The sequence below is a fragment of the Diadema antillarum genome, unplaced genomic scaffold, assembly GCF_040938485.1.
Source record: "Diadema antillarum isolate AM-2024a unplaced genomic scaffold, OU_Dant_1.0 scf00000025, whole genome shotgun sequence".
In the NCBI taxonomy this organism is placed as follows: domain Eukaryota; kingdom Metazoa; phylum Echinodermata; class Echinoidea; order Diadematoida; family Diadematidae; genus Diadema; species Diadema antillarum.
In genome coordinates this window covers 2,036,497-2,054,441 of record NW_027270914.1, presented here as the reverse complement: position 1 = coordinate 2,054,441, position 17,945 = coordinate 2,036,497, and the positions used below count along the sequence as shown (strand labels likewise).

The 17,945-nt window shown below is 36.6% G+C and overlaps 1 protein-coding gene across 2 annotated transcripts; it reads right to left on the bottom strand.

The window, feature by feature from the left end:
- Window positions 1-2,230: 2,230 nt before the first annotated feature.
- On the bottom strand, window positions 2,231-7,743 carry LOC139733691 (uncharacterized). 2 transcript variants are annotated; one of them, XM_071644507.1, is made up of 4 exons: window positions 7,635-7,743; window positions 6,546-6,620; window positions 5,110-5,248; window positions 2,231-4,178 (listed from the first exon to the last, which is right to left on the bottom strand). In XM_071644507.1, the coding sequence occupies exons 2-4, from the start codon at window positions 6,596-6,598 to the stop codon at window positions 3,801-3,803; spliced, it is 570 nt and encodes a 189-aa protein (XP_071500608.1). In that variant the 5' UTR covers window positions 6,599-6,620; window positions 7,635-7,743; the 3' UTR covers window positions 2,231-3,800. The 2 variants fall into 2 exon arrangements, with proteins under 2 accessions (XP_071500608.1, XP_071500615.1); XM_071644514.1 differs by lacking the exon at window positions 7,635-7,743 and having other exon boundaries at window positions 6,546-7,028.
- Window positions 7,744-17,945: the final 10,202 nt, after the last annotated feature.

Sequence of the window (17,945 nt, the reverse complement as noted above, 5' to 3'; positions counted from 1 at the left end):
GTTACATATTCTCCATGTTTGTTACCTGGTTTTATATATGTGTTCTTTTGTTTAGATTGCAATCTTGTGTATGTGAATATAATATGTTTTTGTATCTTTTTAAATTGTGCATGACCTTATGTTAGAGCAGTCTTTTTTTAATTGAAAGGGGCTACCCTGTTGAAATAATACGGAAATGAAGTAAAATGCAATAAACACTTGATTTCAGTCTAAAAGGAGGAGGATAAACAAACTGTGATGGAAAATCACAAGATTTAATGAGAATCCAAATAATGTATGTATAATAATAACATGACAATTACAGGTATAAAATGTTTTTCATTTTCATCACATACAGACTTACAAAATAAATTAATTTAACACACGAAATATGAAGTACCTGTTGACTTAAAGATCTGTGTAATTGCGATAGATTTTACCAAATGGCTTATCGATATGATGTCATTATTATTAGTTTGTCTACAATGCAACAGACCAACAAATCAATCATTATCTAATTTGTTAGTGCCACACTCCTTTGCAGGTTTATCACCATATTTTCAAATCCGTGTAATCGCACATTATAGATGGAAATTTACTTATCAGCAATCATTGGTTATGATACAGGAATGTGTGCCGTCATTTCTGTCACTGCAATACCTGAGCTGGAATTTGGCGGAGACACCGTGTAGTACTTAAGTACCAATGTCCATGAGCCTGTGCCTGCCAATAGGAATGATAAAATGAAACGATCGGGGAAAAAAATGCAAGGACCTTCCAGGGAGTTGCGGTCCTGGATCCCGCAAAGCAGAGAGAGAGAGAGAGAGGGAGAGAGAGAGAGGGAGAGAGAGAGAGAGAGAGAGAGGGGGGGGGGGGAGTGGTAGGAGTACAGGGATCCAACTGTCCCCATTATCATGATGTTATTAAATGAAACAAAGTAGAGGACGAAAACAAAAAAAAAGTATGCATGAGTCAGACGTCGATAGTCACAGACTAAGGAACGGTAGATAACAGTATCTCTTTGATATAAACATCTACTGGTAAATTTGCAAAAGAACACCGCCATTGATCGTAAAAGACTTTTAGCCTTCTAGCTTATCTCTTACCTTCATAGTCCTTAGAACACATTTTGTTTCGTACAGGGTACAGAAGACAAAGATAAGTTCTCCAGGACGGAGGGATGTCTTACGGATTAATGAAACTGTTTTCTCGCCGAACCGAGTGACACTAATGGTTCTTTTAATGAGTTTCGTGTCGATGGAGACATCGCGGATTTCATCTCGCCTTTTTCGCTACAAACCACACGCTTGACCTGTGGCTTAAGTTATATAATGGCATGATATGTATGTATTTTATATATATATATATATATATATATATATATATATATATATATATATATATCGCAAGGACGATGCCATTAACCCGAGGATTTGTTGTTTCCTTCTCAGTCTCACTGTCGGTCTGCCATTTACTCCTCGTCACCGTTTATGTTTACATAATGCATGGGATCTATACAGGATCGTGTAATATTATTGTGTTGTTTTTACTCAACATAATGATTATGCGGTTATGCCTAGGATGTTGGTTAACTTTAAATCATCAATTTTTATTTCTAGTTATGGTTAGAAAACACCCCGTTGATCTTATTACCTTCTGTGATGACATGCCATATAGAATATATCTCAGTTATGTAGAAAGGTTGCACTACACAAAAGCTACGCTAATTATTCTGTATGAATCATTCAATAATGAACTGAACATACGAGACTAAAGAAAAAGACGACGTGCATAACGGATGGCTGAATGGAAAGCTATGATAAAAATATTACGAAGATGTAAAGATGAGAAAAGGACAATGATTAATAATAAAGCCAAAGAATGGTGTTGACATGTAGAATGTAAGGAGCTATGAAAGGAGGGAGAAATTAGTGGAGATGTTGAGAAGGAAAAAAATAGAAATAAAATTTAAAAAAAGAGACAGAAAAAAGAAGAGAGAGTTGTGTATAGACGAGGAGGTGAAAAAAAGAGATTCAGGGACCGCGGCTGCGGGACGGAGGGGTGGGGTGGAGAGAAGGTCAATCCCCCATTTCTGTGAGTTTCTTGCGACTATAACATCACTTATTTGTGAAAAAACGGGGAAAAAATAACTCGTCGAACTTAATTGTATAATATGTTCGATTTTGAGAAAATCATTATTATACTGTTGGTCTGGTTTGATTATCGTGCACCACAACTTTGTCCACAATATTCTTATAACGAACCCTATCTAATTTCGGGTAAATGAATATCTACACGGAATTTGCGTGTTTGGGATAACAAACCTCAAGAATAACTGACATCATCCGTTGGACCTAGAGAAGTGTCGTCAAACTATGATGCTTGCAACATTGTATACTGAGTTTTTAAATGAGTCAAATACATACGGCGAAAATTGGGTTCATTCAATCGTCTTGTAACCACCAAGCACGGGTACCATGCACCATGATCATTTTGAAACAATATCATGCAAACAGTTTTTTCTTAATTTGCTTATCGTGGTGGTGCTGTTATAACGGAACAAGGTGAGGAGTATACGAGCAAGTTGACTAATGTCGGTTATTATTTATTTTCATGATCCTGTGGTTGTGTGAGAGGACGTTTTAGTGCAAAGACCTCATATATCCACTTCTAAACTTCAATGTAATCTGTGAGCTGTAATCCTGGCAAAATTCACCATTCAACTGAAAGTCACCTTTGACATGCCGACATGCATTAGAATCCTTTTTGTGCAAGGGACTTTGGACACTCTGTATAACGCTATTGTTTCTGTACCAATCAGCACTCTATGCACACAAAGGCTTAAAAAGGTATTCCCATTCACAACATTTACGACAATTAACGTTGCATCAGCGCAATTTTTACATCACCGCTACCATCATCCAACAACGCAGTGTCACCATCATCGACAACACAAAAGCAGATACAAACTAACGTCCACTTATAAAGACAAACGAAAAGAAATTAATTCAAACAGATATTCAGAGATACATAACTAATATCAATTATGGCAAGCGTTAAACCTTATACCATCACACAACAAAACGTAAAACACAGATTAGACTCGTGTGAGAGAAAAACATTCAGAAACTGTCAATTGCGTTTCAATAAAAAAGTTTAATGTTTGACATTATCATAATCATCGTCGTATAATATACAAAGTTGTACCGTGAATAAGTGAGCATTGGTACAGCCACAAAAGGAAGGACGGCAATGATAATATACACCAAGGTTAGAATTCTATTTCTGGTCACGTACACTTATCATACACTTATATCATGTTTTTTTCTTTTTTTCAATGAAGAACAGAAAACTTAAAATAGCAACACTACCGAGTTCTGAAAGTTAGGAAAAGGGCTGGAGAAGAGAAATCTAAATCGTCTAAATCACAACTCATTAGTTATGGTCACTGTTCTCTATCCACTCGATAATCTAAACTTTCATCCAAAACGTCCCGTCATAATTTCAAGGTAGATGATAGAAAGACAAATTTTGTGTGAAAGTATAATAGCTTTCGTATATCTTCCGTCATTTATTCCCTTTATGATGAATAAATCTCGGTACGTGATATGTGCATGTTCAATAATTATTCAATTTTATACATGCAACATTCACATCAAACTCATGTGAGTTTTGGGTGTGGAACCCACCCAACCCAATCCAACCCTAGTTATTCGGAGTTTTCCCATTTTCCCTAACTTTTGAACTTGATTGCTCACATCGAATTTTTCATCACAGTCAACTGCACAAATTGTAATCAAGTAATGAGTTCATGAATCATTCTAAAACAAAGAGAGTTCGTCTTGAATTTTGCCTTTCCTATTTTTCTTGTTGTATTTCCTCTCCAATCGCTCCAACCTCTTTCTCTCTCTCCTCTCCTCTCGTTCTTGCATTTTCCTCGCCTTTCGCTCCTCTTTACTTTCAACCCGCGCCTGCTCAGTGGTCATGACTAGACTAGAATTGTCTTCAAACACACTAAACCAATCCCCAGAATGATCCACTTGATTAGACTCCGGCTTGTCGCAGTAGCCATAAGGGTAATTGGGATACATGTAATTCTCCAATTTCATTGGAGTCCTTGTCAAGCGGTCCATGCATACGAGCCCCTCCGAACACCGGCCGGCTGAATTCCAAGCTCCCGCGCAAGGCTCGCCAATCATCTGCAGGTAGACGAAATAGAAGCAGAAAAAAATGATCAACGTAAAGATAGAAACATGAAGATATAGCAGAGCAATGTAGAAATCTATTCAAAACTATATTCCGTTAAACCGTATTAGGAAATGAACTATAATAGACATACCTATACCAAGGGATGTAATCACAGAAAAACTAACTGTTCGCAATCCATGTGTATGTTCTAACAAGCATTAGAAATTGCCATTATTCTACGGAGTTTCTGCATACATAGTTACAGATAAACCATACTGGAGAGCAAAAAACATGGCATACGACTTGCATTTTGTTTTGCCACATTTGCAACTATAATATACACGTACTGTCAAAGGGAAACATACTTCATGAAACACAGGAATCGAGCTCAGGTTCTTCTCAAAAGGAAACACATGATAGGATACTATGGTATATAAATATTGTATCAATGTTCTCTTACTTCATATGACACACAGATGATTCGTTGTCTCTTTGATTAACTACTCGTACATAACAAAAACTATGTTTGTCATTAAAATATCCACATCAAGATGAGGGGTTTAAGTTGGGGTAAACTTCTTCAAAAATTATCTCTCATTATTATGTAAAGGTATACTATAAATCAAAGTACATTAACAATGTCAACGCATTTCTGGCATAAGCATACACGATAAAATGAATTAAAACTTAAGTTTCATTTATATTGACTTTAACACGAAATAAATCTAAACTAATGCAACCTGAATTTGTTCTTTTAAGCTGAAATCCTTTGCACCAATTGTGCGGGACGATTTCATTTCTTTAAAGAAGTTGCCGTTGCTAAGCAATGTTATTTCATTGCACTTCTCTCAAGATGCAATATCTCAAATATTTCTTTATCTGCATCGAAGCAAAATCAGGAGTCAGGAATGGAGTGTCTCTTTAACAACTACAAAAACTCACCGGAGTACACTCTTTACAACAGCCACACACATCGTAGGTAACCTGGGAGCCCACGGGACAGTCTGGTCTGCCTTGGTTTGGACAGAACTTCTCTTCGCTGAACTCTGGATACCAACACATACAGCTGAGGGCGCTCGACCTGAAATGGAGCGGTCAGACGAGATAATTGTCATGAATACAGCGTACATTAGCCGCACGCGTGTTTTTTTTAGACGGCACAGATTGGGGAAACTACAAATTTATCGGGGACCCTATGCCTAAACCTAACCCTAATCCTAATCCTAACCCTAACCATCAAACCCTAACCCTAACCCTAACCCTAACCCCAACCCTAACCCTAACCCTAACCCTAACCCTAACCATAACCAAAAACCCTAACCCAACGTTTTTCCCATAGGTTTAACACGCGCCATGCCCCAATCTGTGCCGTCTTTAAAAAAAACGCTAGCCGCACATGGTCCAGATGAGCGACCATCTTACGTGGACTTTTGTATGGCATATGACGTCAAGAAATTTTCGAAAATAATGACAATAAGAAAATAAATAAATAAATAAATAAATAAAAGAAGATAATTGACAGCTTCATAAAAGTTGAATTTCTTAAAAGATGTTAAAACAATAACTCTTTCTAGACTGGCAACTTCTTGTAGCAAAAGTCATTTAGGAAGCTGAATTATTGTTGTTATGCAGTGATTCCAGAACAGCTATCAACGAACACCCTTGCTCCTTTTCATGCAAACTATCTGTTTAGACTTTGTTACCAATCAATTCAAAGTTCAAGATAAAGGAATGAAACAATTTAGTTCAGTTTTCCACAATAAATAGATAAATGAATAAATAAATAAATAGATAAATAAATATATGGTAATTATACACACACACACACACACACACACACACACACACATATATATATATATATATATATATATATATATATATATATATATATACATACAAATAGATGATAAAGGGAAAAATCGCTGCACATGTTGGGGAAATCAGGTACTAATATATTCTGTCAAGTTCATATGGACGTAGTAAACCTACTACGTGAAGAATAATGCTTTGTAATGTAAAGCACTTGGTGGATGATATGCATATCTGAAAGAAAAACGACACAAAAGTGTCTATTATTTTCTTTTCACCCTGTGAGAAGTTTAACCTTTCACATAATAAGTGCGATACCCGTGATACTAAATTCCATGTCATGCAAATAAAATATAAAGAATTTACCACGACACCTGTCTGACTGTGCTTCCCGTTCCCTACGAGATTTCAAAAACTCTTCACAAATTTGTACATGACCCACGTGATCACCAATAAAGATGACGTAAGATTGGAATTGTTATAACTCGAAAGTTTAAATCTCCTACATCGGTTCATATCTGAACCAAAGCTATCATGACAAAATGCGTAATCTGCGGTATACGTACCTCTCAAAGAGACATACGATGAATGCTGCAGCAAAGAGTTGGAATAGCGCCATCTTCGGGGAGTTCTGCCTGCACCTGAAATAGTCAGAGAGAAGAGAGACGGATGAATACAGGGCTGCGTCTGCTAGTCTAATTTCCGGTCCATGTTATAACACACTGTCATTCATCACAATAGATCCGAATTACACAACAATGGATTGTAATTGAGGTTAATTTGAGAGAGGAATGTCCAAAGGTGGCTAAAAGCTTGCCCAAAATTTCACTCAGTAATACTGATATGTAACGAGTAAAAACTACAAAAATATTCTACGACAGTGTGCACAGCTATTATTACGGGAGGCATTATAGGTGGTACTAAATACTTTACATTGAAATGGTATAATCACTGGAATCACATGGTTTGATGGCACTACACAATCACTCTTCTCCAAAGAACATATCTCCTTATTGCATTTGTATGTTCGTCAGCCAATGTATGAAGGATGCTAGATACACCATCGTTAAAGACAATAAACATATTACATATAGCGTATATTAAGAATTACTGACTAATTAATCTTAAGTGATTAATCAATCTCGAATCATTGAGTCATGGGCCTGTATACTACCGGTGCTAGTGTACTTTCGTACCTGCCTTACTATACTTGGGAAATTGTTGGGGTTTTTTTTCACGACATCGCCAGAAAGCATCAACTGAACGAAGTGTAAATTAACGGAAATCACTGACTAGCTCTGGCTTCATGAGGAAACCCAGTCATAATCTCCCATGACAGTACAGCTAGCATTTTTGCTATAAGACTATCTCTTTGCGTTGGTTATACTAGTGCTATATACTTCTTCTCTACTATAGTGGGGAAGGATAAATGTAAACCTCGCAAAGTATTATGGATCCAATATGTACCGACGTTAGAGAGTTGCAGATTGGGAGTTTGGAGAGGAGCTGAAGAGGAGAGAGTGCAGACATGGCAGAGAGGGAAAAGGGATATACATTATAATAATTGCAGGAGAAAGAAGGATAAAGAATAAAACAAAGGGAGAAAAGAGAGAGGAGCTGGGGTGGGGAGACACAAATCCAAACGGAAGACATACCTGTAATTGGTAATGACGATGACAGTTGAGAATCAGATCTAGACCACTACGAGTCTTTCGGTATCGCCTGCTTTTCGAGCTTGTCGTCCCGTTATGGTCACTGCTGTTGAGTTTCGGTGACACACTTTCACTACTCGAACTTCGGGAGCAACCGTATTATATACCCTACTCCGGGGCGACGCCTCCGGGGCCAGAGTTGGAATGACGTCAGGACTAGACATGGTTGTGATTGGCTGATACTAACGAGTTTTCCAGGAGTTTTGGCCAGACAGTTATCGTACCAGGAGAAGCCATCGGACGAACTTCCCGTCTACGTCATACGTACATCACGCAGTATAGTAATATGAGATTCGTAGAATCGTTGACCATATTTGGAGCAGTTGTAAAAATCTCAACGGCAAAGGGCGCAACAAACTTTTTTTTTGCTTTCGTTAATTTTGTTTCCCAAACAGACTTCGCATTCTAAGAAAAAGCTGAAACTTCAACTGCAAATGCGTAGGCCTAGCCTATTATATTCTGACCCCTTGTTGCTTGAAGATAACAACATGATTTTTTTGAAATATTCTGTTTAATCTCAAGAATCCTGTTTAATCTCAAAATTCTGTTTAATCTCAAAATTGCTCTTCTTGTGTATCATGTGGTTCACTGAACTGCACCCGAGTATCTCCAGAATTCTTTATATTGTTATAACCCTCCTCGCAGACTTCGATCCTCTACTTCCTTTTCATTTCAGATACCTAAGGTTAAGCATTCATGGGGAACTCGTTCTTTCTCCCACATTGGACCAAAAGTATGGAAAGATATCCCTGTCACTGTTCGCCAGTCATCCTCTGTGGAATCATGTAAAACATCCCTAAAAACATATCTGTTTAATATGTTGTAGGAAAAAAAAGTGAAGATGTCACATAATTCTTTTTTTCTTCTTCTTCTTCCTCTTCTTCTTCTTCTGTCTTTCTTTCTTCTTTCTTCTCCTAACCTTAAGACTAAAAGCGCCATGAGCATCTTTTGATGGACTGTTGCGCTATAAAAGTATACACTATTATTATTATTATTATTATTATTATTAAGAACATCACACATACAACCTTGTTGGTTCTGCACAGCAGGGTAGAAATATTATTGTGCAACTTTGCTTATTCGTCAGCAGAGAATTAAAAAAAAAATACCATGACTGAATGAGGAAACACGCGTATTAAGATTTGAAAATTATGTAGTCACTCTTAAATCTCTATACATCGTACAAGATATCACCATTTTATCAAACTATTATATCTGGGACCTGTTTTATGAAGAGTTAAAATTGTGTAAGCTGATTTCAACTGTATGTCTATGGCAGCCTGTGTGCTAAGGAAATTTAAAATCGATTTTATATTTTGATAAAACGGGTCCCTGTAATTCTTATAACTGTCAATTGAAAGGGTATCAATGTTATAGCATACACAGTACAAATATAGATCCGGTGACTAAAAGATTTGCCCAGTTTAACTATTATTTCGAAAGTAAAGACAATGAATCGAGAGGAAGTCATTATCATACTCAACCTGCGGATTGAAAGATTTTAACCATCTGATCATGTCCTTCTGAACATACTAACCTTCTCATATATATAGTCAAAATATATTCTTGTGGAATTTAGGTTTCCTACAAGAACGTTTTTTTCGCAAAGAAACATTATTACATAATAATAGTAATTTATGCACGGAAGATCTTTCATGGTCCTTTGGTCCTTGGATATTCTACGACAAGATAATGCACTGTACTCTGTATAATTGTATTACTACATAAGATACAATGTTCACACATTATTGACATAATGTTTCACATTTTGTTTAATGGGTGATCTTGTCACGTCACTGTTTACAAACAGGGGTGACATAACATCACCTCTCCCTGTTTCCGGAAAAAAACACGTCATTTTTAAAGTCTAAACTGAAGAATCTATTCCAGCAACTTTGTGAATGCCAATGTGTGACATGGATGGGAGCTGGGCTCCTTTGAATATTACTACATATAAATGGTGCTATATAAATGTTGTTTCATCACCAATCATCACTGAATGTATGTCGTATGCAGCACATTGCACCAAATAAAAAAAAATAGAGTCAGGACATCTCCCCGTGTAATTCAGTATTTCCCAAAACGAATTATCCTTTCAGGAAAGTGCAATGAAAATGTTCAAAGCACAATCGTTTCTTTGCAAATGAATTTATTGTCTGCTTCAATAACTTACAATCAAGCATTCCGAGCCTTGAATGTTGTCTTCTGTCTGAAAAAAAAAATGTCTTTCAAAAATAACAACATCCCACTCCTCACACCACATGCAGGTTGACATTTAACACACAATGCATGCTCACACTATTATAGTCGTTGTGTTTCACGTCCGTTTAAAGAGTGATCTTGGGACGTCATTTTAGTACGAACAGGGGCGATATTATCACAATGTTGCCCTGTAAAGAACATGTGTCTGTCGTTGTTCCGTCACCTTTATGCTAATAACTTTCAATCCGTTTTGTTACTGCGACGTGTTATTTTCTTTTTGTTACTCTTTACATCGTTTTGCTTCTGTAAATATCAAATTCAAAAAGTGATTTCCTTATCTTATCGTTCACTATTGTAGCGAGGTACTGTCGATGCTCCATGACTACGAGCGGATAGAAGGCTTTGCTGTAAAGTTGCAGACAAACATGCTGTAATAAAATGTGTATTTCAGTTATCACACTTTTATCTATGAATCTGAAATATGCAACGCACATTCAACATTCTGAATAAAACTGGCATTTTTTTATGAACATACAAAGTTTATGCAGTATAACTTGTAAAGAATAATCGTGTGTTGTTTGGCTTCAAAGTGAGTTGCGATGTGCACGGAATTCCAGGATATTGGATTTTCCTGCCCCCCCCCCCCTCCCCCTCCTTGGGTAAAGTCCGCTTGAACCCTGCAGGATGTCGGCCGCAATCCTATCCTGACAGTAAACGTAAATCAACATGTCAGTGTTTTTGTTTTGTCATCAATGACAAAATATTTATAAAGATTACATCGTACGAATTTGAGGAGCCAAAAAAAAATCATCAACCAAACAAACTGAAACTGAAATCAAAGTAGGCCTACCGTACGATCCTGAACCATCATTGACATTAACTAGCACAACATGTTAATATTCAAACTGCCTATATATTGTTTTCAGCAAGGAAGTCTGTCAACACTACAAGTAAAAGATCGATCAAGCAAGCCCGAATCAGTATAAACGGTAATGGAGTTCCTGTTTTTGTAACCCTCATAGGTCATCTGTGCAATTAATCTTGTAACATAATCTCTTGACCCGGTTTATCTAACATTCTTTCAGCCAAAAAATTGCAATGGTGTCTTAGGGTGGTGGTGATGGCAATACTGTTCAGAATGATTGTTGTAATCATTCGTTTCACCCATCGTACTCTAGGATAGCAAATGGTAATGAACAATCAAAACTATCTAATGAATATAGCTACAATGATTATGACTGTTAGAATTGGCTTTTTTTTTTTCGTTTCTCACAAGTTTCCGTTCTCCAGCGCCTCCTCCACCACCACGTTGGTTATCATAGGTTCGTTATTTCGAAGGTTCGTAATTCGAAAAATGAAATTAGGTTCTTTACTTCGAAGGTTCGTTAATCTAAGAATTAAATAAGGTCCACTATTCCGAATGTTCGTAAAATCAAAAATAAAAAAGTTCGCTATTTTCGAAGGGTCCTTAATCCGAAAAGGTAATATCCGGTTCGTAATTCCTAAGCTCTGCTACTCTAATGTTGATATCATGCTTGTTTGTATGTTGTTGTTGTTTTTTTTTTCCATTAATTTCGGACAAGCGAACATTATTTCATTTTCGGACGATCGAACCTTCGGAATAGTGAAAGCCCCATCGCACATGAAGTGCAACATGGCTTTAACATGTCATCTACTCATCATCTGTAACTGATAGAGACCCCTCCCCCTCGAACTGGTCAACACGGATATAGCATCCCCATGCATTCGTGTATATTCGATGTCTGAGTGAGCGTATAATAGAACCTGAGGTGTTTATGGACAAACATGTTGAAAATACTAAAAAAGTTATCTGTTCATAATAAAATGAGTGTTGTGCAATTCTATTTTCAGTAACGTGAAAAGTTATAGGCCTATCTATATATATAATACGTTTTTAAGTTGAATGTTCATATACCCTCCCCCCCCCCCCCGAAAAATGGTAGACGTGGCATCATAAAATAAAAGAAAGAAAGAAAGATAAAAAGATAGATAGAAAGCAAAGAAAAACACAAACAAAACACAAACAACTACCCGGAAATGAAAGTGAAAGTTTTCCATGCATAATATGGATAATGCACGAGTTTTCACGACACGGTCATATTCGTGATAGTGCATAGACGTATATGTAAATAATGTAAAGAAATTATCTTGTTTTAAAGGATATTTGATACAGTAGAAATTTTTGACATGTTTGTATCTAGGCCTATGAGCAGTAATGACTTTGAAGTGAGAACTTTGCTGTTGCTCAATAATTATCTCCAATGGCATATTTCTTTACAATATCTTGAGGTAAAACTCGTATAATGACAACTATAGGGTTATGGGTGATGGCAGCAAAATCTGATTTTCCCAGATGATTTCTGTGACAATACTTCCTTTAACAAAAACAGGTGAATCTTAACATTCCACTGAGCTTCTTTATTTCAATCAAATTCTTCTGTTCTGTTAGTTTATTTTGTACTGTGTGTTTATTCAAGTAGGTTCTGAACAAGGAGTATAGTAGGTTTTTATTCCATCGATGTTTGACCGACATATACCAACTTGGAAAAACATGCAGTGACGTATAGGGCCTATACTGTCATGATGACATACATGTCATATAAATAAAGGAAGTAGCGAAGGTACTAATATAAGTATATAGCTACAAAGTGCTACCGAGGACTTCTGAAACGCCCTTGACACGACATTAGACTTTCCCATTATGGCATTAGAGAGGCGGCCTCGGGCCGGGTTGTACCGGAACTGCGCAGAGGAAGAGAGCACTGATTACCATGTCGTCGAGAACCGAATGTTACGCGGTCACCTGTTTTTGTCTCTCTCACTGTGTTTCTTACATCTGAATTCTTCTTCTTTTTGTTTGTTTGTTTGTTTGTTTGTTTGGTGGTTTTTTTTTCAGGCGATTCGGGTCGTGTTTTCAACCGACCAATATTTCAACAATATGTTATCTTATATACGAACTCTATAGAAAGCTGGCCACAACCAGCATAAAAATAGTGCACATTATGCATGCGTTAATCGCATTGCGTGATCCTCAATGACATGACTATCATAGAGAGCTCCGTGTACGTTTTGATACAAAGGCTGAGTATAGCAGCAGTCATTTTACAACAGAACGGTTTCCAGCTCATGAGTGAGGATGAGGGGTGTATAAAACTCAACAATGATGACCGATCCCTGAATTACGTCGACCATAAACATAACTGTATATTTACTGTTATTATACACCAAAGCATTATCTCCTCATCTACTACTAGTAATCTACATAATTTTAACTGGTTGCAACCAATACAACCTATCAGAGAAAAATACCATGGAGCTCGTAAGTTATTTATTGCCCTACATATTTTACCCATGTGGTGATTTTATCTGAATGTGATATTTCAATAGATTTTTTAGATTCCACTAGAACTTAAAATAGTTTGCCCATGGTTGTGTTTCCACCATTTTCCAAGAAGAAAAAGAATGTCTTCAGAATCTTTGTTTTTTAAAATCCCAGTGTGGTAAAGTGTTGGTTATCATTATGATGGTATTATGCACTACCACCGCTTTCACAACACTCTCTACAAACAAGCATCTGCGTTTAAAGGAACATTCCAGACGATTTTCAGCATTTCACATCATGTAGTACATAAATCGACAACTCCATGTATAGATTTGTGGAATTTATTGTGGTTCTTCAGCAAAGAAACAATACTATGAAATACCTTAAACAAATTACACTGAACAAGGATGACGACATAGGAGGTTCACATTTTCAGAAATGTAGCAGTGTAATTTCATTACAATACCGCTTGCTTGCGAGTTCACCTGCGGTATAATCTATGCATGCCTTCTTCTTTTGTTTTGCTTCCTTGAACCCCAACTCATGCATTCTTGTGGTGACTCTGCCATGTCATCATCCTTGTTCATTGCAATTTGTTCTAAATTTTGAAAATATTCTTATTCTTCGTCCCGATTATCATGAATTCTGAAACTCTGTCCTCAGTATAAATAATGTATAGTTGTTCAAATGTAAAAATCTGAAAATCATCCGGAGGTCTCCTTTAACTATGTATTATATCAGGAAAAATGCATCATTACGAAACAATAGTCTATTCCCTATATATTTTAACTTGAAGAGATCTTCACTGTAGAGTATATGCTATTTATAGTTATAAATATTTCCTTTTTACTCTTTGACACACATTATGTTTTTAAAACACAACTTAGACGACTTCGAGTTAAAAATTAAGTTTTCCCTTGTTTCAAAGGCCTGTAATTTCACGGGAAGCCGTGTAAGCATATAGTGACTCTCATTATTTTTACACTGTAAACAGTAAATAAAATCTTATAAACGTTAAATGCGGAATGATTTGTCACAGACTTTTTCATGAAACGGCGGACTCAACTCTTCATCTCTTGCGGATGAGCAGTGCGATGTTTATCACCCTCAATTCACTGGAACGATGACATGCAAAAGAAATGACATTGTGTCCTTCAAACTAATCACTCCGATGTCCGATATGAGTACTGCACGGTATCGAGAAGACTGTAGACGGACATCAGGATGGAGTAGGCAACACGAGGTCTTCGGACAACTTCCGTTTTCCTAGAAAGCTAACCTCTCTTCCAAGTCTTCTTGTAAACAAAGCTCAAACCATGACAGATGACAGATGGGGAGAGAATCCCTTCTCCAAGCAAAACAGGCTATGAGAATCAGAGGAAACGTGACGGGGCTTAGAGTTCTCGTCAGTTTCTTCTATATCAACTTCTTATTTCATTTCATTTCATTAACTGTTTTCATTAGAAGCAAAGAATATAAGTGCGATAAAAAATCTTTACTCATATTTTGAATATACACTGTAAAAACATCGGTGTTAGATTTAACACCACAGGTGTTAAATCTAACACCGATCAAACTTCAATAAAGGACCACACCCACAGGTGTTAAAAATGCACTGTGATGTTGTTGAAAAGTGTTCACCTGACACTTCGTGGTGTTAATTTGACACTGTACCTGGTGTTATTTTGACACTGTACTGGTGTTAATTAAAAAATGACAACACATGGTGTTGATTTGATATTTGCTGGTGTTAATATCAGTGGTTTAACACCCGTCCAGCTTCAATAAGGGACCACACCAGCTGGTGTTACTTTGGTGTAAATTTATTTTCACATTTTTTCAAAAATCTATATTTTAATGTAAAATTCTTGATCGTCTTGTTTAAATTAAAAATCAACAAGAAGTGCAGTTACTATAAACTCTTCAAAAAAACAGTTTAAAATTTGGAAATGACACCTGTAGGTGTTAATTTAACACCATAAATGAGCACCGAAAATTTAACACCAGCTCGGTGTTCACTATTTAACACCGGACTTTTTGCAGTGTATCAAAATATAGCATAATCACACAACAGGTTGTAAAGCCAAGATTCATGATGTTTACAATAAATAATGTTGAAAATGGAGGGGCAGCTAAAAAAACAGGCTTGTACATGCATGCATTCCCCTCAAACCTATCAATGTGTCCTAAACACAACTGTTCATTATGATGAAAAAATTATCATCATTTACTGAGCAAAAGACATATAACATAGCTTGTTTGTGCTTTGTGTGTGATGGTGCATAAAAGAGTGCCATAGGATACAGTTCGTTATCCCGAAGGTTTGTTAATCCGAAAATGAAATAAGGTTCGTTATCGTTCCATCACATACACCGGGAAGAAAAGACAGAACAACGAAAAATGAGCAAGCTATAGTCTTTCTAATATAGACCCAAGAAAATGTTATTGTGTGATGTACGCTGTATGGACAGACGTATTCTCCTTATAATATTTGTACAGGAATCGAATTTCTGTGACAAAGATTATCAGATAAAGAGTCGCATGTAATTGCCGTCTTGTTTTCCTATATAAATCAGTATAACTTACCGCGGTTACATTGTCATTACGATCAAAAATATTCTACATCTTGTAGGATAGGAGCGATAACCTCACAACCATTCACATCATTCAGATTGATTTTCACTTGTTTATGTTCATATGGCTTTGTAGTGATCCGTAATACCCATTTAGCGACGATGACTTTTTAAAAAAGGGACTGAGTAATGACGTGTACACAGAAAAGAGAACAATGCCGAACAATAATAAGAGTGAAGACAGACGTTTCATCTTAAAATGACATTCCAAACCATGTTCGAGATTGTTGAAAAAAACAAACAAACACCGAATGTAAATCCGGAGAACAGAATGACAGTGGATATCAAATCGGTGTCGCTGCCAACCCCCCCCCCCCCAAAAAAAAATAAAACAAAACAAAACAAAACAAAACAAAAAAAAAACCAAAAAAAAACCCCAAACAAAACACTGAAATTGGCATGGTAATGATGTCATTAACAAATCTCCCAGTAAACTGTAAAGTTTCTCTCCCATCAAAAAACAATATGTCCATTGCATCAATAATCATTCAATCATCACTAGTTATCCTACAAGTATAAAATACGGCTTACCTGCACTGATGTTGCATGTAGTCCGTCTGAGCAAAAGTAAACTTTGTGGCGAAGTTTCCTTTATAGGCCTATACATTTGCATTGAGTGAATGCTTCATTATTAGTTATGTAAAATCTGACAATTCGTTGGAAAGTTTTTAAAGTTTCGGTGCCATTGTCGATGTATAAGAAGGCTACAACAGCTTGTGGTGCGATGGTATCACCAACTAAAGACAATAAGGGTCTTATAGCCCATAGAGAGAATTCCTCACCATTATTGAATTTATAGCATTATGAAAGAGGAATTGACTTCCCTTTTTCGGAAAACAGAGAAGCAAGTATATAGGCTTATACGTACTACGTGTTTTAGTGCGTTTTTCATAAAGATAATTATTTTATGCTCTTTATTTTTCTTTATGATTGCTAAGCTGTAATGTCGATTATCACGAAATGCAATCTTTATTCATTAAGCGATGGTGGCATCAAATTTTAACAATACCACTTTCGAACAGACTGTCCGATTTTTCTCAAACTTCAGTGATCTTCATGTTCCATTACTAGTCACCCATTGTTGCATTCACTCAATACATAAAATAAGTCATGTTATTTTGGAATTTTCCCCTTTTCTTTGATTTTTATAGCTTACATTTTTCCTCCACAGATAAACAAATAAACAAACCAACAAAGGAAGGATACAAACGATTTACAGGTCTTAAAGGGATGGTATAGGCCTATTGGTTGAGGTGAGAATTGGGCATTAACTTTTTGTAATATACCAAGAAACCACTTATGAAATAATACAGAGCATGCATGCCATTCTAAGAGGAATTCAAAGTTCATTTGATGAAAATCTGTTTTGGAATGCCTGAGACATCCAGAAACTGCTATACAAAGTAAAACAAAGCAAAAAAGTGGTATGGGTCCCACCTTTCCTCTGTTTTGCATATCTCAGCCATTTCAAAACCAGTTTTCATCAAATAAACATGTAATTCCTCTTGGAATTACATGCTCTTTCACATTTTATAAGAGGTTTCTCATTATTTCACCCAAAAATTAATGTTAGAAACCAAAACTATATATACGATCCCTTTTGTTTAAAGTAATGTCAAGTCGAACGACTCGGGTACCTGAAAGAGAATGACCACCAATATTGGGCGATTTTACTGTAGAGTATAACTACTTTTAAAATACTCAGTACCAGCTACATATTTCTTTTGTGCTTGTAAATACATCTAAATAAGCTGTATTATAATGTAAATAACACACTCAGTCTGCAAGAATCTTCAGCTAATTGATGGAGGCAGACTTAACCAGAAGAAGAGGAAGAAAAACATTCTTTGAATTTACACTGATCAACACAGCACAGGCTAGATCATCAGCGTCCGCGATCCTGTGACATCCCACCAACCACCGCACCGGTCTGCTGTCTCGATTTCAGAGCCTTCGCGTTTCCGGCATACAGCGCCAGCTGGGTTGTTGTTTGGAGTACAGCATGTGCACGCACAGAGGGTCGGTAGGGAACATTGCAGTACATGTACATATTGTACATGTATGCCATAAATGCAT